General features: G+C 38.6%; 3 protein-coding genes across 6 annotated transcripts; 1 reads left to right on the top strand and 2 right to left on the bottom strand.

The window, feature by feature from the left end:
- The first annotated feature begins 1,242 nt into the window (after positions 1-1,242).
- LOC143862539 (CASP-like protein 1F1) lies at positions 1,243-2,973 on the top strand. Its single transcript, XM_077373614.1, has 3 exons — positions 1,243-1,583; positions 1,666-1,789; positions 2,533-2,973. Exons 1-3 carry the CDS (start codon positions 1,384-1,386, stop codon positions 2,761-2,763), a joined length of 555 nt encoding a protein of 184 aa, XP_077229729.1. The 5' UTR covers positions 1,243-1,383; the 3' UTR covers positions 2,764-2,973.
- Positions 2,974-4,071: 1,098 nt separating this feature from the next.
- On the bottom strand, positions 4,072-15,022 carry LOC143861855 (Endosomal targeting BRO1-like domain-containing protein). Of its 4 annotated transcripts, none has more exons than XM_077372802.1 (12): positions 14,966-15,022; positions 13,801-14,043; positions 13,394-13,468; positions 13,255-13,313; positions 13,041-13,179; positions 12,756-12,852; positions 12,540-12,606; positions 7,741-7,839; positions 5,742-5,828; positions 5,492-5,646; positions 5,214-5,315; positions 4,072-4,374 (listed from the first exon to the last, which is right to left on the bottom strand). In XM_077372802.1, the coding sequence occupies exons 2-12, from the start codon at positions 14,006-14,008 to the stop codon at positions 4,206-4,208; spliced, it is 1,257 nt and encodes a 418-aa protein (XP_077228917.1). In that variant the 5' UTR covers positions 14,009-14,043; positions 14,966-15,022; the 3' UTR covers positions 4,072-4,205. The 4 variants fall into 4 exon arrangements, with proteins under 4 accessions (XP_077228917.1, XP_077228919.1, XP_077228916.1 ...); XM_077372804.1 differs by lacking the exon at positions 14,966-15,022 and adding an exon at positions 14,725-14,922 and having other exon boundaries at positions 7,759-7,839; XM_077372801.1 differs by lacking the exon at positions 14,966-15,022 and adding an exon at positions 14,725-14,921.
- A 7,406-nt stretch (positions 15,023-22,428) lies between these two features.
- LOC143862121 (ARM repeat superfamily protein) lies at positions 22,429-25,216 on the bottom strand. Its single transcript, XM_077373115.1, has one exon. The coding sequence runs from the start codon at positions 24,430-24,432 to the stop codon at positions 22,771-22,773; it is 1,662 nt and encodes a 553-aa protein (XP_077229230.1). The 5' UTR covers positions 24,433-25,216; the 3' UTR covers positions 22,429-22,770.
- Positions 25,217-25,782: the final 566 nt, after the last annotated feature.

Genomic DNA, 25,782 nt, shown 5'->3' with positions numbered 1-25,782 from the left:
CTAAAGAGTTTGCCATGTTTGAGTTTTTCTACTTCTATCAGTTGAGTTGCTTTGCCGAACAAGAGTTTTCCTTAAAAAATTGCGTCAACGTAAAAAAACCCGACCCGAGATTTATCATGGGTAAGGCCGGGTTTGGGAATCGTGGGTTTTTCGGAAAAAAAAACCTGATCCGACCCGAGATATTTCTCGGGTAGGGTTGGATTCTTCAAAACCCGATCTGCCCGACCCGACTTGCAGCCCTAACTATAGAGCATTGTGGCAATTAATATGTCAAAAGTAGAGGATTTGCTAGCCAATTTAGCTGCTATTTCCCGGCTCACTTCTGGAGGAGAGGATAGTAAACTCAGATGAATTAAATGAATAAGACAAAATATGCTAAAAAGTGAGCATGTGTGGCTCTTCTCTCCTGCAAAAGAAAGACGCGAAATGGCTTTCCACGAAGTCACCTAACAAATCCCCAAAAGTATTGGGCTAATTTATAGAAGTCAAAAGTGTCCCTCAATAGATGGTCCATGGTACTAATCATTCGATTTTAGCCCAAGTAATGTAGGATCTTACTAGACCTCTTTTTCTTAACCCATCCATTTACAGGTCATCAATCAAATAACTAAGATCATCTCATTCAAGAGAGAACAAAGCTGCATTGGGCTACAGTAGATGAACAAACTACAGATTAGGATGACAACCAAGGGGTGGAAATATCATTTCCTCTTATAAAAGATTTAAGAACATATAAATGAAAACTATAATATATGGTCGATAACTGTTAGAAAGATAGTGAAAAAAAAAAACAAATTGCATAGACCTCTCTCTCTCTCTCTCTCTCTCTCTCTCTCTCTCTCTGCATAAGAACTAAATGCAAAAAAAATGATAATCTGTCAGTTATCAACTCCAAATTTTCATGACAAACAATACACTAGACTACTTTGACAGGCTTTGTCAAACTTCAAGCTGTGATAACTGAAAAACCAATCTGAACATAAGAGAAAAAATCTTTATTTTAGCAAAGGAAATAAAAACAAAAGGTTAATTAACTCAGTCCACGCCATACGAAGATTCTGCTCATTTCCAAGATCCCACTTTTCAGATTTGCCCATCCAACTGCTTACATCTCATCTACACGTATCCATTCACATATATGCATGGCCTAAATTTGAACAGAGGACTCTGTCTCACTTGTTTTGAATTTATCTGAACTGAAAGCCAGAGGGCTATTCTATTTTGCCATTTTCAAAACTCCCGCACATTTAATTCACTTGGAAGACCACTCACTCCACACCCCAAAGCTCCCTTATAAATACCCACAAGCCCTCCTCTGTTCCCCACAACTGTAGCCATTTCTTAGCTCTCTTCACATTTCTCAGACTTTTCTTGATTACTTTAATGGAGACCCACCAGGCCAAGTTGGACCAAAACCCACCTCAGAAAACAAATAGAACCTTTGTTTTAAGCCAAGTAGGGCTAAGAATATTAGCCTTTGGGGTCACATTGGCTGCAACCTTGCTTATGGCCACAAACAAGCAAACCATTAGTCTCTTTGGTTTTGAAGTTGTTGCTAAATTCAGCTACTCTCCTACCTTCAGGTAAAGATTGAGAGAAACAAACCCAGTTAAGTTTGGAGGGAATTTCTCCAAATTTACCCAATTTTCTTGCCTTGTTTTGCAGGTTTTTTGTGGGTGGAAACGCTGTTGCATGTGCCTACTCTCTGTTTTCTTTACCTTTTGTTTTCATCCTCAGCTCTCAAGGCTCAGGTCCAGGGAGCTATTTCTACATGTTTTTGCTTGATCTGGTGAGTTATCTTATTTGTTGCAAGATAAATTCCCTCTCCATCACCATGCAGCACCTCCTTAATAAAAGTTTTTTTTCCCATTTGTAACTGCTGCTTCATATTTCTAGACAAGGGCTTGAAAAGCTTCTCCTTTTTCTTAAATGGGTTTGGTCCCTTAATCAAATCCTTGAAGAAGAAGAAGAAGAAGAACCCACGCAGGGAGTGAGGGAAAAAATCAGTGGGTCCTATCTAGGAATGGGACTAGGTGGGACCCAGCCAGGTATGGGACAAGTTTAAAAGTCCTAGCCTAGAATTTGGTATCAGAATTGCTAGTTCCTAACATTTGGTATTAGGGCAGCCACCACGTCTCTAGTTCTAGTTACGAAAGGTCGGGGCGTTTGAGTCACAGAAGGAGTGACATGCAGAGGACTACTTGGAAATAGCTACCTAATATAAAAGCCAAGTAAGGGCCATCTGAGTAAAGTTGTCATAGAGTGGACCCCTGTGGGAGGGGACTTGTGGAAAGGACTACATTGAAAAAAGGCAACAGTGTAAGTTGTCACATAGTGGACTACCGAGATGGTAGATGCAAAAGTTTGGTGGAATGTTACGGCCGGGGGCCTGCCTAGTATGGGACCCACCCTACTTAGCCTGAAGTGTTCCATCAGCTCTATAGCTTTTGGCCTATTGCTTAGGTTCCTAGCACATGATTCTTATTTTGTGGTTGTCTAAAATTATAAAGCACTTCTTCTGATCTGTTGCAGGTTATCATGGGGTTGGTGATGGCATCAGCTGCATCTACAACAGCCATTGCCTATGTGGGAAGGAATGGAAATTCCCATATAGGTTGGACTGCCATTTGTGATCATTTCGGCAAGTTTTGTGACAAATCTGGTGGAGCTCTGCTCTGTTGTTATGTTGCTTTCACTCTCTTCTTTCTCCTCACAGTCTTATCTGCCAGTAAGCAGAGGCAAATGCAAGTTTCTGCGTATTAAACCAAGCATCTTGCATGAAGGATGGTGGAAAAAGTAGAAAGAAGAATCAAAAGGACAATGGGTGTCATATAGATGTTGCTGTTTTGTAGTAGAAAGAAAGAACAGTATATTTTAGAACTTCGATGGCTTTCCTTCTTTAGTTCTCTGTACTTTGGAAAGCTGTTAATACTGTTTACAGAAATGACATGATCTTAGATTTCTTTTGCGTTTGTTTGAGGATTTCTGCGCTTCCTTTTGTGGTTTATTGCTAATGTGGGTTTGTCGATTTGTGGGTTTCTTGCTCTGTAATTTAAAAGAAAGAGGTCAATGTTCTGTTTTTTTATATAAAGATTTTGAGCAGGACATCAAATCTCAGAACAATTTTTGAGTGCCATCCGGTGACATGAATGTTTAATCTAGATGTTGATTTTGTAGACTATCATGAGTTAGATGGTACTGACCCCAAGCAAAATGGGCATCCCACTATTTGCTATTTGGATTTGGGAAAAAAAAATCTTGGAAATTTTTTTCCATGGTAATTGAGTTTTCCAGCATATGCAAAACTGATTTTCCATAGATTTTTTTTCCAAAATAAAAAAATTTCCCTGTCTTTCAATGAAAATCAGAAACCTAGTAGACCCTGTAATTTCATTTATTGTTTTTTCCGTAGAAAAATTTATTTTCCACAATTTTCCTTTCTTCAGATCCAAACACTCCTTAAGGCGATGTTTGGTAACCATGAAAAATTATTGCATGGATTATTTGTAGGGATACTTGTAAGTAAGGGTGTCAATTTTGGCTCGGGCTCGGAAGCTCACTCGAGCTCGGCTCGAATCCTTAACGAGCCGAGCCCGATTTAGGCCAGGCTCGGCTCGGCTCGGCTCGTTAAGAATTTAGTATATTTAAATATATATATTATATATTAATATATACACTAAAAGGGTTGTCCAGGGAGTGAAAGGCAGAGGCAAAATATGTCACTTCATTTTTGGAACCCCATTTGTTACTTGGACCACTCCCCATAGTGTAAAAAAAGTAGTCAAATTACACTAGTAGGGCTGTCCAGGGAAGATGAGGGGTGTGAACTTAATATAACCCGAGCTCGGTAAGGCTCGTGAGCCTGGCCGAGCCTGACCGAGCCCGAGCATGGCCAGGCTCGTTTACACCCCTACTTGTAAGAGATAGAAAGGAGACGACGAGAGTTGGGAGAAGATTCTAAAGGCCCTCTAAACACCCCTTCCACAAAGCTTTGTATGTTATCTGGGTCTCTGGATGAAGAATCTAAAAGCCCTCTAAATCACTTACAACTCCGCAGATCATTGCTTGTCATTGTCTGAACTATAAATTCTTTATTTATCATTAATACAAGTATCAACAATAGATAATCGTGCGCTAATAAAATCCAGAAACACTGAAACAAAAGTAAATATATCCAGAAGGAAAAGAGGCAGTTCCATACAGTTTCATTCGACTTCTGCCATGTCCTCATCATCTTTGAGATGCTCCTTGAGGGTTTGGACCTGAGGTTCGCATTTTTCAGAATCCCACGAAGGGTCGATCTCTGGCAATTCATACTCATCAGGTTTCAGGGATAGTGGAAAATCCGGAAGTTCAGGCAATACTTGCAGAGCCCTGCATTATCAAAGAAACATAATTTGTCAAGAAAACAGTGAAGCATTTGCATGACACCAACAGTGGATTTTTGCAAAGCCCAAACAAGCAGAGTAACTGGGAAGGAGAAACTGATTGTGTACAAGACTGGAAGGTAGAAAATGCAGGTTTAAAAGAAAGAAAATCAGATGGTAACTGAGAATAATACCGGTGTGAGAAACCAACAATCAAAATTCGTCATGTGTACAAAAAAATCACCTTTTTGTTAGCTTTCTAAACCAAAGGATCAGTTTCCTACTCGGTTGCCGGTTTCCCTAGCATTACTCATCTAAGAATATTACTGAATAGCAAATAGGAAAGAAAGGCTGAATATTGTGGCTTAAGGTCCCTTGTGCAGTTGCTTGGGTTTTCTATGAATCAAAAGAAATAAAACTTTTGAAGGGAAAGAGGAATTGATTGCTAGGGTCGTTGTTGAGATCAAAGTGTCATTTTATCTTGAACTTTCGCTAGAGAGGTGTTTAGACTTTAGAGGTTATGCTATCCAAGTTCTTTTGCCCCTTCATCTAATAAACTTTTTTTTATCATCTCACAAAGAAGACTACTATACATGTACATAAATTTCAAGACTGGTTGCGATATAAACTGCATTACACACCAATTATAATTGATCAGAAATTAATCACCATATCCAGACCCTATTCAAAAAATCAAAAGTTCTAAAAGAAAACTGAACTTATGGGAATATCTGTCAGCCATTACTTCCTCAGACAGAGAAATCATCTCATAGGCATACACAAGCACATAAAAGAAGCAATACAACAACAAAAAAGTACATCATTTCAAAGTTCAATAAACCTTACTTGTCTTGATCAAAGAGGTGAGCATACGTCTGAGACTTCCTGGATGCAACTTCAGGAATTTTCTGATGTAGATGTTTCATTGCACCCCATGCTGGAGGAGCCCTAAAAACCAAATGATTAAAAAGAAATATCATTAACATAAAATGCCTCCATCTTCAGGACTGTGTTGCACAGTTTCTTCTAAACGGGTTTTTTTTCCTCCATACCCATGTCGGATTCCAACACTTACAGCCATAATTGTGCAACATATACTCCTAGATAAACAAATTGAAAGCTACCTGGTGACTGGGACTGCGAGGCAGAAGCTTAAGCACGTCTTCTTGCTATCAATGAGAAGTTCATCAGCCGCAAGAAGACAACACACAGAGCTGATGCAATCACTTGACTCGTTGCCCTTGTCAAGAATCAGACCATGATAGTAGTATGCTGCTGCCTGGTGAAAACATGAAAGAATGAGAATCTGAAATGTTGACAGAATATAGAACTTAGTATCGACCTTAACCACGCATATATAGATTGTTGTGGTACCTTGGCCTCTAGGTATTTCCATTTAATGAACAGGAGATGTTTCTTTCCATATCCTACAGTTATACATCCTGACAAGCAGTAATGAGCCTGATCAACAAAAAGAAAATAGTAAATCACAAGAGATTGATCATTTCATAGATGAATATACATGGTTTGAAGTGTATATTTCTGCTCCGTTTGGTTGCCGGAATTTTTTTGGTTCTTGGGACTTTTGTGGAATTTCCGCAGGAAACCCACGTTTGGTTGTTGGGCCCAAAATAATCCCAGGAACCAAAATAACCCCGCACGAAACCCTACCCAGGAACCAAAATAATCCCAGGAACCAAAAATAAGCTTGCAGAAGAATTTTTTTTTCTTCCCAACAGTTCAAGCAACCAAACAAAGCATTTTTTTTTCCCATCATAGTCCGGTCAACCAAACATGGGATTTTTATTTTACTGGGATACTTCCAGGGAGTTTTTTTTTCCACCAATCTCCCAGGGAGTTTTTTGTTCCACAGAAATCCCAAGAACCAAAAAAATTCCAGCAACCAAACGGAGGGAGCATATGAACGCCCTCAGATGAGTTTTGTTAAAGAATAAAAGAATAAACGACGCCTTCCACAAAGGCTTAAGCTTTTGGAGTAACTGGTAGTTTGACATGGTATCAGAGCCAAAGGTGAACAGTTCAAACCTCCTTGATAGCAAAAATCCACATGCAATGACCAAACCCAAAAGAGGAGCCACATGTGCCACGTGTAGGCCAACCATAAAAAGAGGGGCCACACATGAGGGGGAGTGTTAAAGAATAAAAGATTAAAGTACGACTTCCCGAACAACTTAAGCTTTTGGAGTAACTGGGAGTTTGACAAGTTTATATTCCGCGAAGGAGTTGTGTATCGAGGTAGTTGATAGCTCACACTACATGTGAGTTGATGTGTTTGAACTTGAAGACTCGTATGGAAGATAAGCCAATGATGATATTTTGAAATAATCAGAAAAATTCTTCTTCTTCTTCTTTTTTTTTTTTTGAAAGATGACAAATTAAAATAATCAGATAACTAATTACATAGTAATCTAGTGTTTAGTGAGAGAACCAAACACATTGAAGTAGATTGTCAATTTATTAGTGAAAAGGTTATTAGCAAGCTAATAATACTCCACGTGTGAGGTCTAAATATCAGTAGTAAATATTTTTATAAAGGCCTTTAGTTGAAATCAGTTTAGTGTAATTTATTCTAAGCTGGGCATGGATGATATCTATGCTCCAACTTAATGCCATACGTCGTAATTATTCATGAGGACTATATATATGAAGCCTTGGCAGTCATTGAATTTGACTTTCACCACCACAAATTCGCCCTTCATCATCTTCGTTTCTTCTTAATTTCTTATTCACTGTTCTTCTTTTCTCTTTTTCTTTTGTCGTCATCACTATTCCACATCTTGGTCGATCACTTCCAAGTTCCAAGACATATTCTTCTTATTTTACATTAACAGGCTGAAACATTGAGTATTTTTCAATTTAGGAAGAAACAATAAAAACCATGAAAAGTATAGGGAATGGAATTATTTTTTTAAGATTTTCTTAAAAAATACTGTGATAGTCTGATAGATGTTTTAGTGTCCATCAACTCTAGTATGACATGGAGAAACAAATGAAGATAAAATATCACATACTAATAAATAAGAATGAATGAATCAAGGCCATAGACGCAGTAGCAAATCATAATATTGACCACCAAGGAAATGGTTCATATGCAAATGAAATTGGTTTACGTTATTAGGTAGGTTTTATCATGAAGCAAACTTCCAGCATTTTCTTTTCAAGTTGAATTAATCTAATGTAGTTTATACAATTCAACAGTTTCTTTTACATTATTATTATATAGTTACTTAAAATCCCTCTGTTGAATCTAACATTTCTGAAGCTGTGTGTGTGTAAAGAATTATCTCGTGAACATGAGTAGCTCTACCGATTCTCAATTGTAACAGGTGAGGTTATCGTTTTAAATACTAACCTGAGCAAAATAACTCACTTGCTCACATGCCAACCTCCTCTTTACAGACAAAGTGGCCTTTTGATTTTCAACAGCCAACCCAAGTTGCATTTCTGTCACCTGCATCCAACATCAAGACCAGAACTGATGAACAGTAACAATCCAACAAAGATGCTAAACACAAATGTCAGCATTGAAGAACCAGGAAAAAGCCACCTCTTGCATCCATACATCCTAACTGTGGGTATTACTTGATAAAGCTCCACCCAGTATTACATGTGAATTAGAAAGAATACAGAAGGTACAAAATGCTAGATTACGGACAGCAACTCAGAATCCCCATGTTCTAAACAATCTTAGGTATGTGCAACATTATAACAATTTACCATAGTGGGTAGCAAAAGTTATGTAGAACATGTTCAAAAGTAAACGAATAACCCTAGTTTAGAAATTAGAACTGGTACAATTGTCGTGCAAATTCATCATATTCACTTTGGACCCTTGTTTTTTTTGTCCACCAATGTTTTATCTATGTATTCCATTTTCCTACTCTTTAGATTTCCTTCATTTTAGTGGAAGATTGATATGACTAATTTGGTATTCCTGCTCACCAAATGTGTTAATGGAAAAGTGATGATCAGAGTTGATGTTATAGGGACTGCACTTTGTTAGAGTATATACATCATAGCATTACAGAATTTCTGTATATATCTTATTTTATTTTCACATCAAATACCTCTTTAAGAGCATACTTGTAATTCTTATCTTTTTGTGGTAATTCATAATAAAAGAAATATGTCCCCGCACATAGATCTAATGTCAGGATTTTCCGACCCTCTCTTCTTTTCTGTTCTACATTCTTCTTCGTATTTAATATGTTATCAGAGTGATTCACCGAATACTAGAGGTATATCAAAAGATCAAGACATTTTTAATTTTAATTCTTTTTTGAAGATAAACGAGATCTCCCCTAAACCCTAACCCTACCCCTAAAATCTCCCCTCCACTACTGCGGCCCACCGGAGACCCCCGGCGTCCCCTCCTTCATGGTTACCCTCTCTCTCTCTCTCTCAGTCTCGATGAGTAATAAGACAAGTAGTCTTTGTATCTAGCAAGCATAGTCCGGTATCCTCACGATCACCACCAATCATCTTCTTCGTTTTCATATCCCAAAAGATGCAATAAGATGGGTAAATGATCACACTACAATTTAATTGTTTCACAATACGAGTCAAGAAGGATCCACAAATGTTGAATAATGAATGGTGAGTAATTAGATAAGAAGTCTTTGTATCCCACAAGCATAGTCTAGTATCCCTGCGATCACCACCAATCATCTTCTACATTTTCAGATCCTGAAAAATGCAATAAGAAGGGTAAACGGTCACACTACAATTTAATTGGTTCACGAGACTACTCGTAGAATAGAGGAAAAATTAGGGATATGAATAACAAGAGGTAATGATAAGTTGATAACGAATTGGGCAGCTCATAGACTCCTTTCTGATAAGACGTAGAAAAGGATACATCTGCAAGTTTGATATTAGCGGACAAGGAAGAAAATGAGAGAGCCATTTTGCTTACATGTCATATGATCTACGACTCCTAGATTAATGATCCAGACAGAGAAGATTTTTTAATGGATGGAAGTATGGCTAGTAGAGTCATGTACAGATGACCTGGCTTACCCTTGGTACATAAGGTGCTAAAAAACTTTTAAGGACAGCAAGTTATTGACTGAATTCCTTGATAGTCAGATCTCTTGGGTCTATCATCGAGCACCCTTCACTAATGTTGTGGACCTTAGTATGGTCTATCTCAACTGGATGTATTGGCATGCGTTGGCCTCATCTTTGGATGAAGATGAGGTATATATTCCAACATATGTCTCAGATATGCCCTTTTTCCACAATGGGTACACTTCATCTTGTCTCTCTCAACGAATGATGTTTGTGGTCTAGATTGGATTTTCTCATAGCCATTTCCATTGACTCTAGTCATCTTTTGTAAGAACTTGAACTCGTTGCAGTCCAAAATCTAGATTTAGAAGGGCCAGAAACTCAGAGCACCTCCGTTGTTCTATTTGCTTCTTTATATCTTCAGAATTAAGGGTTAAAGGTTGATAATGATCATGTTCTTCCCATTTTTGTCAAAGAATTCCAAAATATTTTTTAATGGATAGGTTTGCTTGCTGCATATTCACAATCTCGCTATGCAGTTGATAGATCTTAATGGTTATATATTCCCATTAAGAATACATTTGCGCTACTATGTGCCATATACTCTTTATTTTTGGGCTACTATGTGCCATATACCCTTTATTTTTTTAAAGAAAAAAGGAGGCTTTCCAAGCTTCATAAACACAACACTAATGCAATTAACCCCAATTTCATTTCAGGCCTGAATCCCACTTCAACCGAGATAGGTTCCTTTGGAATTTACTCTTATTTAATTTTTGCCCATCCTTTGAAACACTCGTGGTTTTACTTCCCAAATTCAATTTCAGCCACACAGACACAAAAAAAATCAACTAAGAAACTGAGCTTGTAAAACACCAATGCAGCTGACAGAGCTTTTGCAGAATTTGATCTCTGGATTGGTAGAATTCAGACCCCAAGTGATTCCGGCATTCGTATTCACAGCAACCACAGATTACCATGGAAAATTTAGCACAAAGCTTCAACTAGCAGAGAATTGGAATGATAAGATGGGAAGTTACATTCATCAAAATAAGACGATAAAAAAAACTCAGCAATTTCTATCCAATCGACAGGCCAACCAGATCTTACCGAATTTTTCAAGAGCATGTGAATCCTTGCTTTCAACAAGGGAAATGGTAGAGGAGTCCAAGACGTCGAATTATCACTCGGAAATTCACTCCTAGAACACTCCCAAAGATAGAACAATCTGGAATTCTCTCCAAGAATTTAAAAAAAAAAACCTAATTTCCAATTCAATGTATGCTTAAAGTCCCCTAACATGACAAAATCCTCCCTATTTATACTAATCTCTACTAGCATAAAAGGACAAAACTACCCCTTATATGGATTATTACATGGAAATGGTGAAAAGAAAATAGTTTCCCTACACGAAATAGTACCCACAATCTTTGGCCGGGACCCGCTCTACATCATCTTCCCATTTTTGTCAAAGAATTCCAAAATAATTTTTAATAGATAGGTTTGCTTGCTGCATATTCACAATCTCTCTATGCGGTTGATAGATCCGGGCTATATCTTCCCATTAAGAATACATTTGGGCTACTATGTGCCATATATCCTATATTTTTTTAAGAAAAAAGAAGGCTTCTACTGATGCACGAGGCAAGCCATCACAATAAAATTATCACTTTCCGAATCATCATGGGATGAATCATCTTTGGGTTCTTTAACTTTCTCAATTATGTAACCCAACTTTCTTCAGCTACCAATAAACATACTAGCCAATTGAGCCCATTCCAAGTAGTTTTTTACATTAGGACAATCACCAATCCTGGATGATCATTATGACTACTTCCTATGGATGTGATTCCTAGTTGTTTAACCTCAACCACCCTATGCAATCATCCTTCCATAGTTAATATTAAAGGGTATCAAGTAAACAACCAATAATAAAAAGAGCTAGAACCAGTGTTTAAAAATGCGGATGTGACACGGAATGCGGACAAGAAAAATCTTTGTCAACTCGGCACGGATGCGGCCAAGAACGCAGTTGACACGGTCAACGCGGTCATAACTCGGGAGAGTCAAAGGAGTTTTTATTGACTCTACAAGGCAAAACGCAGAATGCGGTGTGTGCAACGCGGAACACGGCCAAGAAAAATCCTTGTCGACTCGGGGGAGTTCCTTGTCGTGTCAAGGAGTTTTTAAACATTGGCTAGAACAGACCTTTGACTGTTGAGGACTAATCCCATTTGTTGTCCATTGTCATCATGATTGCCCAAGATTGGAGAAAATTTCTAGATTTGGAATTTGAGGCTTTTGATCTAGATTTGGATCAGAACCTACTTTGACACCATGTTATAATCTACCTCATGGACTGGGATAGGCCAGCTAAAAGATGCAAGTGAAAGAAAGCAAGTGAAAAGGAATCAAAATGAGGGGAGAAGAGAGGAAAAGAACAGGAACAAGCGAGGAGAGCAGAAAGGGAAGGAAGAGTGTTCATGGTGTTGGAAAACCCAACCCACGAACAGTTTTATTTATCTGCACAAGGGGGAAACCCCAAATACGGCCAACACTTTAAGTCACATAAGTGAACTTAAGTGAAAGGACATGATACAAAGGAAAAAAAAAAAACCCAAATGCCCTTCATACAGGAGTAACCCCACAAAATGTAAAATAGACATATATAATTGCAAAATGATGGGGGCCACTTATTCTTCTAAAGAAAATGATGGGAAAGGATCAAGAAACGATGATAGTGTGAACTACCCTTACCCAGTGAAGATCGAGAACACTCTTTTGAGATCATGATGGGATGATGTGGTTTGAACTTTGAAGTACATCAACCTTAATTAGTTTTTGAAGTAGCATTTATATTAATGACATAAGGTTTACATAATTACCGTAATACGCAAAGAAATTTACAACTGTATATTCACTAATACAATGTGGCATTAAATATGCTTATTATAATTATATGTACAGACTATAATAATAAATAAAATATAATGAAAAGCGTCCATACACCACATCATAGTCTAAAGAGTCATTTGGCATCCATTAGGTACATAATTAGAATTTCTTTTCTTAAAATGCCAAGCAATTGCTACACTACAGGTTGACAATAGTCCAATTATACAGAATCGGTGTGAAGAGTACCTGGGCCAATGCTTGATTTGAAATAGCCTCTAGCACACCTTCTTGCAAGTCTCTTGGCAGCCTCATCCTAGAAAATTGTTTTTCATAGACAAACCAGAAAGGCGAAGCAAAAGAACACCCGTTTAGCAGGAACTAAAAACAAAGCAACTAAGATGGATAATTCTATAAAAATGAGTCAAAAGAAAATAGAATATGCCCAAAATTCTGATGACGTACTTAATACCCGGTGGCATGTGAACCACTATAGATCGCACGCAATATTCTAAGTACCCTGATGCCTTCAGCAATAAATCGATAGCATCCTTCTTGGAATCTGGTGATAATGCTCCTCAATGATCAGTAACCATTACGAGATTAAGAAAACCTCACTCCAGCATTATCTCTAGCAAGAAATGGATACAACAACACAAATATATGATACAAAGAATCCATTATGCCGGAAAACATGATAAGGGTATTTCGACCTTTTGAATTATGTGTTCTTAATTGGAAAAGACAGACCTTCGGATACCTTCCTTTCACATGCATTCATGGAATCCTTAGGAATGAGCATCAAGTTTGCCTCAGACAGCAATAGCATAGCCATCATATGTACCACCGATAGTAATTCGAACCAAGAACTTGCTATACAAGCTTTCTGCTGTTAACCTTGAGAATTTCAATACATATGAAAAAAGGCGGAAAAAACAAAGGAATCCATGATATTAGATCTTACTTGCCGATGATCTTGTGGATTTTTCCAAATGAATTCCACCATTTCTTCAAGATGTTGCACTGCGAGATGCAAAATTGTTTAATTTCACGAAGAGAAAATGAGGTACATTTCAAATTAAAAAAGGATAGGATTTTCCTACCATTCTTCATCAGACCAAGCAGAACAGGCAAGTAGTCTTCGAGAGCTTGCTGAAGTTCCAAAATTGCAGATCCACCTACAATAATAAAAAATTTACTGTTCAAGTATAAATGATCAAATAACACCAACTCTAACTGCTTAAGCTTTTGGAGTAATTGGTTGTTTCACATGGTATCAGAGCTATTGCTACACAGCTGGTCCTAGGTTCAAAACCCAACAAATCCTTGATATTAAAAATCAAGGAGGGGCACACGTGAGGGGGAGTGTTGAAGTATAAATGATTAGATAACACCATTTCTAACAGCTTAAACTTTTGGAGTAATTGGTTGTTTCACAATTTTAAAAGGCAAAAGCAAATTGAAAATTAACATAAAAAATCAGAATTCTAAAGGAGAAGAAAGAACGGACCAGTTCCCTCTGCCAACAACACAATTCGATTCCGAAGCGCCACCAATCTCTCTGCAAAACCTCGAGACACGATGCCTCTAAGAGGCCTCATCAGATCAACTTCCATGGGAATTCGCATCATCGGAACAAAAATCACGACTTCTGGAACAGACAATTTCTTCCTCCCTCCGACAGCACATCTTTTCACGATGGAAGACGTGCACCCCATCCTTCCCGGCGAAAAGATGTTCCGAAAAGAACATCCTACGAGAAAAGAAAAAAAAAAGACCTAGAAATCAGCTTAATCAAATCAAAATAAACAGAGAATCTAGAGAGATCGAGTGAAAAAATCATATAAAGCAAAATCAATACAGAAAAGAAAAGAATTGAAGTTAAAAAAAAAAAAAGGATTGAAGAACCCTAGAAATACAAGAAAGAAGAAAAAAACCCTAGAAATCAGCTCTGCCAAACCAAATAAAGAGAGAATCTAGAGAGATCGAGTGCAAAATTCATAGAAAGCGGAATCAATACAGAAAAGAAAAGGAATTATAGTAAAAGAAAAAAAAAGATTGAAGAACCCTAGAAATACAAGAAAAGAAGAAAAATTCATACAAACCAAATGAAGAGAGAATCTAGAGAGATGGAATAAAAAATCATAGAAAGCAGAATCAATACAGAAAAGAAAAGGAATTGGATTAAAAGAAAAGAAGAAGAAGATTGAAGAACCCTAGAAATACAAGAAAAGAAAAAAAAAACCCTAGAATTCAGCTCGGACAAACCAAAGAAACAGAGAATCTAGAGAGATCGAGTGAAAAAAAAAATCATATAAAGCAAAATCAATACAGAAATGAAAAGAAATGCAGCTAAAAAAAGAACCCTAGAAATCAAAGATTCAAGAATAGAGAGATAAGAGAATGAAAGAAAACCCTAGAAACATATGCTTACGGGATTTGAAAGAGAGAAAGAAAGAGAAGTGATAAGGGATTTTGTCATTAGATTGGTGTGGAGATGGGAAGAGAAGAAGGTTTGTTTATTAGAAGAGGGATTTTCCCGAGAAATCTCTCACATGAAAGAGAGGGTTTTCGTAGAAAAATGAGAAAGCCAGAGGCAGAGGCTAATTTTTTAAAAAAGAGTGGGATCTTTTAGCGGGGTTGGTTATTTAAAACTAGAAGAGTGGGGATCGTACGGGTATTTAAAACGGTAGGATCGTACGGAAACACAGAGAGCGAGAGGAGTCAACACCTCGAAATTTTAAGAAGAGGAGACAAACGGAACGCTGTGGAGGACGGGTGGGGTCGGCGATAAGGCTATCTGGAACGTTCATCTAACAGACCTAATTATTTCCTGAGGCTTAAAAATCATACTAAATTGGAAAAAGGGATTTGCTAGCGTCCATTCGCAAAAGGCATTTCATGGATGGCCTGTTGCATCTGACAGCAGCACAGAGGCTCACTTCTCAGCAGATTTTGTCTTCATTCACGAGGTGGCTGCTGTCAGATGCAACAGACTATCCACCAAATGCCTTTTGCGATGGACGCTAGCAAATTCATTGGAATATCTTATAGTCTTGGATGTAGAATGCGCTCCTTTTCATCACTTGGGACACCCAACTGCAGCGTATCAATGACTGCAGAGAGGCTGATGTACTTCACGTCAGAAGGATTCAAGGGATTGGATTACCACGTACACTGCAGAGAGGCTGATGTACTTCACGTCAGAAGGATTCAAGGGATTGGATTACCACGTACACTGCAGTTGGGTGTCCCAAGTCCGCCCACGGAGCCCCTTTTTATTCCACTTTCGGAGAAAAGGATCTTAGTGCCTTTTTTTCCATTGAAGAGTTATGAAGTGGAATGTTGGTATCCTGCTTCTTATAGCGAAGTGAAAAGGTTTGCCTATAAAGCAAGTGAGGACTAGGCAGGCGATTCGGTTAGGGTCGGGTAAGGCCCTTGATCTGGTAGGATTGGAATCAATTCCTTGATCCTAAAAATGAGGTGGGAAAAGAAGGTTTTATGGAGGCCCCTGTGATATGCCTACTGTCATCACAAGTAAAACCTTTACTTGTCCACTACGCTTGCCTGCTTCTCGGGCTTAAAAAGGAGCGTATATGAAAAAGTTGGCTAAACCTCGTCTTTCTCTACCTTCTTTATGAGAGGAAATGGCTACAAAGCTTCATTTCTTTAAAAACAAGAAGTAGATAAAACAGCTGCACAAGTACGTGAATCCCGCTTTAATTAGTCTGCTAAGGTCTAGTTGGTTGTCTTGTAGCTTAGCGCGCTACTTCTACTACTTGGTTCCTAAGAGGGGCGCATTTATCATTTCCCTAATGAAAATTCTAAAAAGAAAGTCACTTTGCTAGTCTTACTTTGTCCATAGCAGGAAGGGATAGATGGATTTGGATCTTGAACACCTCTGGTCCTTCTTAATGAAGTCATTCTACCATCACCTCAGTTCTTATATACCTCCCTTGCAGCTCTCCAAAGCTTGGAGCATTACAACCTTTTTTAGAGTATGCGCATTCGAATGGATGGCTTACCAATATAGAATCCCGACCATCGATGATGTCCGTCGGTACCATCTGCTTATTGTTGATCATTGTGTCCTATGTGTGAGTGCGGGCAAGACAGTGACTCATATGCTTATCCATCGCAAGTACATTGGAGAGGTTTAGGCCAAAATCCTTGATTTGTGCGGAATCTTGTGAGTTCTCCCTCATATTTCCAAACTCCTAGATAGTTGGTTCTATGTCCCGTCGCCAAGCAAGGGTGGGACCTTGTGGAAACTTACACTGTTGGCCTCCATCTGGATATACTATGGAAAGAGGGAAATGCTCGTACTTAAAAGAATGTCGCTAAAAGTGTTCTCTTTTCTTTTCCGCTGATCAAATCTTTAATCATCTCATGGGCTAAAGTCCTTCCCTCTTTCAATTTATATTCTAATTTTGATGGTTCTAGCCTGAGTAAGTCAGGCTCAATGGGTAATTGAAGAGGCCTTAGAGATGAAACGGTGCTATCAAGTGATTTTTAAGCCTAGCGGTGCTAAGGATTCAGATGAGGCAGAAGTGAGAGCAATTCTTCACGGGGTATTAGGCTGGTGGTAGCTACTGACTTGGATAATCTTCATGTGGAGGGTGGTTCACTCAATATTACTAGATGGTTGGACAGGAGATCTTCCCACCCCTAGAGATTCTCAAAGTTCATAGACAAGATACTTGATTGTGTGGAGAGCCACATAACCCTCTTTAATCATGTAAGGAGTTCAATGAATGGAGAGGCAGACTGGCTAGCTCGTGCAGAAGTGTCTAGAGTGGATTTTGAGGTTTTTGATTTCTTAGAGCTTTGTTATCCTAGTTGTGTTCTTATCTTTTGTGCCCTTCTCGTGCCCATGACCATCTTGGTTCTTAGCCTTGCTTATCTATTAAAATAACATTATTCCAAAAAAATGCCACTTTTATGCTCCTTGCAAAAAATATTTGATGGGCCCCATTTTTAACCTCATTTGCATTATCTGTTCTGTTGATTCGAACCGAGACCATAAGTCCGGCCAATCAAGCAAGCATTGTGTGGGGCCTGTGGGCTTCTGATCAGAAAAGCTATGCCGTTGATTTTGTAGCCTTCTAGGTTGTATTCTTTAACCCCTCCTATTTCTGACTCTAGAGAGGCTTTTGGAGTAGATTTGTGCTGAATTTTTTGAAGAAAGTGGAATTGCTCCCTACATTTCTCCTCCAGCTGGTTGTCCGTTTTTGAAAGCTGAAGGGCGATGATAAATTCGCACCCCATCTAGGATAATTCACACCCCTTTAAAGGAGGGTATGTGGCAAAAAAAACCCTTTCTGACGTTACAGGGGTGAGAATTATCCTACACGGGGTGCGAATTTATCATCACCCAAGCTGAAGAAGTGAAGTGTTGAAGAACGGCACCTTATTTTACATGTAGGATGTCCCTTTGGAATGGGACCATGACCATGTGGCTCGCCTCATGGTGTTCCATGAGATCAATTGGAAAGGTGACTTTCTACCTAATCCTTCTCTTATTTAGATGGGGTACTATCAAATTGTCGACTCACAAGCTGAACAGTGTTCTCATATACTAATAAATTGTCGGCTAAGAAGTCACACTATTGAATGAAGGCAACCATGAAATTTTATTTCATTAAATATTGACTTACCAAGCATTGAGAGGGGGGGGGGGGGGGGGGGGGGAGAAGAATTGAGTGGGCGTTAGTGAGGAGATGATACAAAGTGGCAAAACATGAGGAAAAATAAAACTCTATTTTGAATAGTGTTTTTTCCTTTCCCTATTTTTCAGTCTTCTGAGTTCTCACCCTTACAGTGCATTCTCAGTTCTATTTGTTTCCCACCCTCCGTGCTCTTCTCCCACGACTTTAAGGGGCCGTTTGGATATGCGGATTTAGAATCCAGGTTTTTAGTGTGAAAACAGTGTAAAAGAGGGTCATGATTGAAAATGAGCTAGGCAACCTGAGGGGGGGGAGGGTGAATTAGGTTTATAAAAATTGTAGTTTAGAAAATCCTAGTTTTAAAACTCTTTTCTTTATGATTTATAAAACTATTATCTATGCAAGTATTTGTAATGTAAAGGGGTTAGAATATTACCAATGTGATTGCAATAAGGTAATGAGAAAGAGAATAGAAGGCACACTGCAAGTACACGGAGATTTATAGTGGTTTGGTCCACAAAAGAGACCTACTCCACTCTTCTTGAGGTCGCACTCAAGGTTGTCCACTACTCGAAGACCACACAATGCCCGGCTTCGAGGCTCCTTACAAATCCGAGTCTTTAAACTCACCAAGGGTAACAACCATTTCTCTTTACAATGGTAGATGAAAGAAGTTAAAGCTCTCAAGCCTCTTCAATAGGCATATACAAATGTAGAAGCTCAATAAGCACTTTTGCTTGTCACTCAACAACAACAACCCTAAAAAGATCTCTCTTGGAGGATTAAATGTAATGGCACACTAGAAAAATCAATAAAAAGGAATCTCACATTAGGTGAGAGTTGTTTTCTTTGGAAGTTGATAGTTAGGATTTTTATTACAAGAGTTGTTGTTTTAGGGTTTTTCAAAAATAGTTTAAATAGAGAGTCACAAAGGAAACCCTAATTTTTTGCTTTCAAACGTGTCGCGGACGAAGGGCCGGACGTTTGTAAATCCCTCAGTTATCCAGATTTGAAAAATCGAAGTTCAGACGAACGTCCGCCAGTTTTCCGGATGACCACATTTTCCTCGGTTATTTTTCTGAGGTGCAGACGAACGTCCGCCAATATCCCGGATATCCGTAATTCCTCTGGATACTTTAACTTGTGATTTCTGAGGAAATTTACTACGGACTTAAAATGACTAAAGGGAGTGTGATTCCTATAGATGTCTAATGTTAATTTTAGGACTCCCTAAGTGCCAAAAAACACAATCAACCAAGAGAGAGCATACAACGTAATCTTTCATGAGAACGGCTATTCTTTGGGTTGCTTGATTCTTCAATCTTCTTGTTGGCTTCAATCAATCAATCTTGAATCTTCAATTTGTGTTCACTGTAGTTCCATAGATTACTTGAAATAACCACGATATCTTGCTTCGATGTCTTGCTTTCTTGTTAATAGAAGCTGTTCAACTCATATACAAGCAACTTGCCATGATTAATCAATATGGGTTTGGGTTCAACCAAAACATGAGTGATCGATAGCCATTCGGCTTACAATGATCAAACAGCTGTATGTTGTCATGACAACATTTCTTGGATTTTAAGTGAGAAATTCAGGTTTTAAAAATCTCTCCCGCATCCTAAGATTTCTAAAATCTAGAAATATGGGAGGATTTGCTACTCTCTTGCTGTCGGAAAGAAGGGAGAGAAGTAAAAAACGACGGCTAGTCCGCTTCTTCTCTTGGCTACAATTTTGAAGAAATCCCGGATTCTAAAATCCGCATGTCCAAACGGCCCCTAAATGTGAAACAACTAATTACTCAAAACACTTAAGCTGTTGGAGTTGGTGTTATTTAATCATATGCCCCCGGGGGTACCTCCTCTTTTTTTTGGGTTAGCTATACACGTGAATTTTTAATATCAATGAGTTCTTAGGCTTTGAATCCAGGACTTGTCTTGAGGCAATAGATCTGATAGCATGTGAAACAACCAATTACTCTAAAAGCTTAACCTGTGAGTTTGTGCTATTTAATCACTCATACTCCAACAAGACAAACCAATATTTCATAGAAAAAAAAAATTATGTCTGCCAAAAATGGCCAAATGTAAGGTCTTTTACATCTAAAGTTTTTATTTGGAAAAAAGGATTTATAAACATAGGCCCCTTAATTTTTAACTCCTATTTGAGCATAAGATTTTTCCAACGTAAACTCATGGTCAGCCTCCTGACTAAAACCTCTTCCTAGAACCAATGTAACTTTTCTCATGGAAGATGGCAAAACAATACACACCTTGTGAATAATGATAAAAAAAAAGCCCATTTATCATGAAAAATGACCAAAAGTACCCTTATCTCATAGAAAATGACATAATACCTGCTACTCGTAGAAAAAAGATAAGGATTTTTTTGGGCGATGATACTTTCAACCCCTGTAGTACGCATTCGTGATTTGACGTCAAAATATCATAAAGTTGCCCACTGTTCACGTCATAAGGGGGCGAATGAGTACTACAGAGGGGGTGAAAATATCATCTCCTTTTTTAAAAAATTCATCCTGACCTTTTGATGGTATAAAATGCATGACTAATAGCGGCAGATTGGGAAAATCCTCTAACTTCATCCCTAGTAAAAGTCTAAGGAAAGCAAGAGTGTCTCGAAGCTTGAAAAGAAAACTATTTTCTCCTCCAAACATGCCTATTACAAGCACCTAATCTTTTCCAACTCACTCTTTGCATTACTTTTATCAACCGGGATCATGCGTTTGGGATTTCATTTTGTTGGTTTTCCCCCCCAATGTGCAATCTCAAAGTCAATGCTTCTACCATATAAGATGAGGAAAACAAGAATAAATAGAAGAGAAGGAAAATATGACAAAGCTAGAGCTAATGAGAAGATCTCATATAAGAGAATGGGATAATTACATTTACACCCCCTCTAGTTTCTGACACATCCACTTCAACCCCTATAGTTTAAAAAGTGACAAAGACATCTCCTCTAGTTTCGTTTTGTTTAAGCTTTACCCCCTCAGCTGAAGGTTCGTCCATAGATTGAAGGGTTAGGATGATCCGATGGAGCTGATTTTTTGGGCACACCCTATCTATGTCAGGACCCATCAAATGAACGCTTTGGATCATCTAAATAATGTGGGCCCATACCCGAATCCAAAGCGTTTGGTAGTGTAGGCTCAACTCCTGCATCTAAATTGACAGTACCTAGAAGGTCTTTATTCTCCAATATCTAGAAATAAGTCCAAGAATCTTTTTTTTTTTTTTTTGCAAATTTATTTTTTAATAGAAATCTCGGAGTCAAATCAGCCAAGTCCTCAATTTAATTTTCTGACTTACAGGGCCGTTTGGATACATGGATTTTATAATACATGAACGTAAAATCCTGAATGTTACAAGCTAAAACCTGGATTTTATAAGCTAAAACTTAGATTTTACACGGGGTAATTGACATAGCTCCATCGTTGATGAATTTTCAAAATCTAGAAAAATATCGGGATTTTGTCATTTTATAAAAAAAATCATAAAAAAATGCAATATTTTTTAAAATGCTGGAGATATTTGTGGCTAGCCAACAAAAAGAAGAAGACACTGATTAGCATCATCAGTACATGATCATGTTAGCATCACATCATTTGCAACTGTATAATCATTTTCTCCCAAGTGGGGCTTCTCATTTACTTCCAACCAATCCAAAATAAGTCCCAATAGAAAAGGGTCTGGTATAATGTAACCAATCAGGATGAATCTAACAGTAGAAGGAAGATTGAAAGTACAATTAGTGCAATTTTATGAGCCCACAAGCAAAGAAGTGGCACCAAAGCCCCAATGGGGCCTGCTAGTAAGAGTCAAGCACCTTGAATAAGCAATTTCTTAAATGACAAGGGTTGAGCACCATGTTAAAGGATTGAGCACAACTGAATGTGATCGATGTGAGGGCTTCGGTATTAAGAACCTTGTAGTGGTAGGGACCTAGTACTAAAAGCAATCAAAAGAATGTTTTAATTGCCATCTACTAGTCCTGCCCCTGCTGTGAAATCTTAACTGTCTCTTACAAACACTAAATACACACAGTACACATTGAAACTACACAGAAAAAGCACATCCAAAGACCAAAACTGAGAAAGAAACATGCAATCGAGAGAGCGGAGAAAGGAAGCAAGACTGGTGAAGGATTTAATTTACAATCGGTCTAATTTCTTTAAATAATCTTAATACATAAGAAGCAATATAAAGAAATATATTCAAACATGAGCAAGTCAGGTTTATATGGATCATGTTGAAGTGAGGTGACCAAAATTTTCACAACTGTACGAGAAAATCAGATGTTAAAGAACTACAGACAGAAATCACAGAGTGAAAATATACACAATCAATCAAAATCATACATTTACATCAAAAAACCAAATAGAGAATCAGATATAATCAAGAACAGCTCATGATCCCAAGGGAGAGAAAAAAAATCATCCACAATACAAGAAACTATAACCAAGAAAATTAATTCTATATTTATTGGGTTTTAAGGGGGGAAAACACAATCTAAGAATGTTTCGTCACCATGACTCCATCTCTACATAGAAGTAAAACAGGGCTGCTAAAACAGAGCTTTTCTCATAGACAGCATATACATCAGGAATTGGACTAACAACATTTACTTCTAAGGGCAACTACCCATAATAAAGGAAAATTAAAGATGAAGAAATGATTATTGTTGTACATACAGATCAAGAGAGGATCTCAAAACCTCCCTCCTTGAAACACAAGCCGATGCACTTAGGACAATTCAGATTGGTCAAGATCATAAAACATCGACATGCCCATTTTCCGTCATGTTCTACCAAACATGTCCCAGAGTTTACCCCTACCAAGGCTTTCCAAAAGCTTCTTAGCTCCCTCAATCTCCATTCCCACGAGTTTCTGCAACAACACACAAGCCCCAACATCAACCATCTGTTTCCTACACCTTTTAGACTGCGAAACCGAAAGCAAAACAGAAATTGGGTATTTTTTCTCCAAGTTTTGAATTGAAGGATCAAGAAGCTGAACTGCACCCTCTATCCCCCTCTCTTCCTTTCGAAAAACCCTCCTATTACCCGCGTATAACAGAACCAACGACAATGCCTTCACGGCCGCATCTCTCTCCTCAACTGCCTTACCATCAAACATCATAACCAAAGGTGGAATACACCCAACTTCCCCCATCTCTTTCCTAGTCTTCATATTGAATGCCAATTCATAAATAGCTCTAGCCGCAACAATCCTCACACCAGATACACTACCACTCAACATCCCAACTAGCCTAGGTATAAAACCCTCCGAAACGAGAACTTCAGCAATGGGTCTACAAGTAGCCAAATTCCTCAACAACCCAACTGCGACCTCATGACTCTGACTCGACGAAGCTCCATCCCAGAAATTCTTCAAACATTGGACCCCACCTTCCTTAACAACCAAAATCTTCAAACTCTCATCCTCTGAAACCAAATTACACAAACAACCCATTGCATTTTCTTGGGCCAAAGCAGTTCCCGAATCTGCAAGCCCAATAAGAACAGAGACCGCATTTTCCTCGACAAAATTCAGCCTATTTTCCGCGACTCCCGCGAGGTTTCTCAACACCCCCGCTGCGAAAGCTTGTGAACCAGGTGTCCCTCCTTCGCAAATCTCAAGAAGAGACGAAATTCCACCTCGAGACCCAATCGCCCTCGCATTCTCCTTCGAAAAACTTAAAGCTTGGAGTGCCACACATGCCTTCTCCTTCGCGAAACCACTCCCCGATTCGATAATCCTAACCAGATTGTTTAAAAGTAAAATCCCCTCCGCGATCAATACATGCTTGCTACTATCTACCATTGAAATCCTAGAAATCGCGAAAACAGCCTTTTCCTTTATCTCTATGCAACTAGAATCAAGTAATCTAACTAGTACAGGGACTATACCTTGTGCAACAGCGATAAGCACGTTTTTATCACCATCTTGTAACAATCTGAGCAGCAAATCCATTGCAGAATTCTTTGATTCCGAATTCCCGATCTGCAATCGAGTTATCAAATTTCGAACTTGAATTCGAATGGATTCCCTTTTCGAACTCGATGTTTGTGCAATTTCTTGTGAAATCTCCTGGAGAATGCCGCTCTTGATCAGAAGCTCACTGTCTCGAAGATGCTGATCGAGTTTTGCGGAGATCGAATCGAGGTCGCTCTGCATTCGGAGTTTTCCGATTGAGGGGTTAGGGTTTTGGCATGTTTCTGCGAGGGTAATGGTGTCTGTTAGGGTTTGGGAGAGTGATTTGAGGAGGTCTGAAGAGAGAGTGTTGGATGAGAAATGGGGGAAATCTGAGAGGTCTGAGAGTTGGGTTGGGAGGTTTTGGAGCTTGGTTTTGATTAATGACCATTTGCCTTTGAAGGACTGGATTTCAGAGAGCTGTTCCATTAGAAGTGAGAGATTTTGGTGACATAGATTTAGGTCATGGTTTTCTGGTAATTTCATGATGCTGTAATGGTTTTAGGCTTTAGCAAAGAGAGAAAGAAAAAGGAGGTTGAAAAGAAGGGCCTTTTAGGGTTTTGTTCGGGCAGAGAAAGTAGAGCTTTTAGGGTTTTGCAGAGAGAGAGAGAGAGAGAGAGAGGTTCTGGGTTTTCTAGGGAGAGAAAAAAAGCTAACAAATGGAAAAAGAACAGAGGTTTTGCAGAGAAAAGAGAAGAAAGAAAATCGTTTCTGGGTTTAGAGAGAGGGGGGGGGGATTTTATGTTTTGAAGGGAGAGAAAAAGCTAAGAAATAGAGAAGAAATAGAGAGAAAACAAAGGTTTTTGCAAAGAAAAAGAGGATCGTTATTGGGTTTTCCACATAGAGAGAGATTTTGGTTATGTAGAGGGAAAAATGAAGAAATAGAGAGGAGGATTTGCAGTGAAAAGAAAAGCAAGGACTTTGCCCAGAGAGAGAGAGAGAGAGAGAGGTGTTTATGGGTGTTGAAGAGAGAGACAGAAAGAGAAGAGAGATGTTTTAGGGTTCAGGAGAAAAAAGAAGATAACATGTTGATTATGGGAATTAGCAGAAAAAGGCAAGATATGGGAGGAGACGAAAACATGACATAGAGATGATTGAAGGTTAAGAGATTGGAATTTTAGGAAGGGAAGAGGAAGTTGATCCTTGGAGGGAGTGAGAGGTGGTTGTTGGGCAGCAACGAGACAATGCAACAATGAATAATAGCTGGGTTGAGAATCTCGAGTCTTGGGACTTAGAAAGTGTGGAAGGAAGTTATGTTTGCAAAGGGGAAAAGGTAAGTTACTCATGTTGGGAAAGTAAAAAGGCATTATAACTTCCCTTCTTCAGCCTTGGGTTTTGTTAGTACATGTACTCCTCCAAGTAAAATTACAAATCTGGCGTTGTAATTTGGCTAGGGTTGACTATTTGGGAAGTTGCTTGAATTAGCTTTCTTTTAACATAAATCACAGTAAATGAGAAAAAGATTTTTAAGTTTTTTTTTTCCTGTTCTTTCAAGGAATGAAATCCCATGAAAATCATGGCGTACATATGCCAACTGTTACGGTCAAAATCTGTAACAGGGATGAGGCAGTGACAGATCTAGAATACTCAGGTAGGTGAACCAATAGAGAAGTTAAGTCCTGCACAGTGGAGCACACGGTCACACGACCAACCCCGAGTGGTATCTCCGGATAGGCCATCCGTTGCTTAAGTTAGTAATGAGCACTAATATGGAAATCAAAGCTATGAATAGTAAATTTTGGGATTCGGACCCTTACCTTTGCCTTTATGAAGGCTATTTATAGTGGGGGCTTAGGTATTGGATTACCTTTCTACGCTTCGACAAGTGTCAGCCTG

This window comes from Tasmannia lanceolata, unplaced genomic scaffold (genome assembly GCF_043159265.1).
Source record: "Tasmannia lanceolata isolate RefF3 unplaced genomic scaffold, GAP_Taslan_0.1 ptg000037l, whole genome shotgun sequence".
Classification (NCBI taxonomy): domain Eukaryota; kingdom Viridiplantae; phylum Streptophyta; class Magnoliopsida; order Canellales; family Winteraceae; genus Tasmannia; species Tasmannia lanceolata.
The sequence above is the reverse complement of the archived record's forward strand: the minus strand, read 5'-3'. Positions and strand labels throughout refer to the sequence as shown.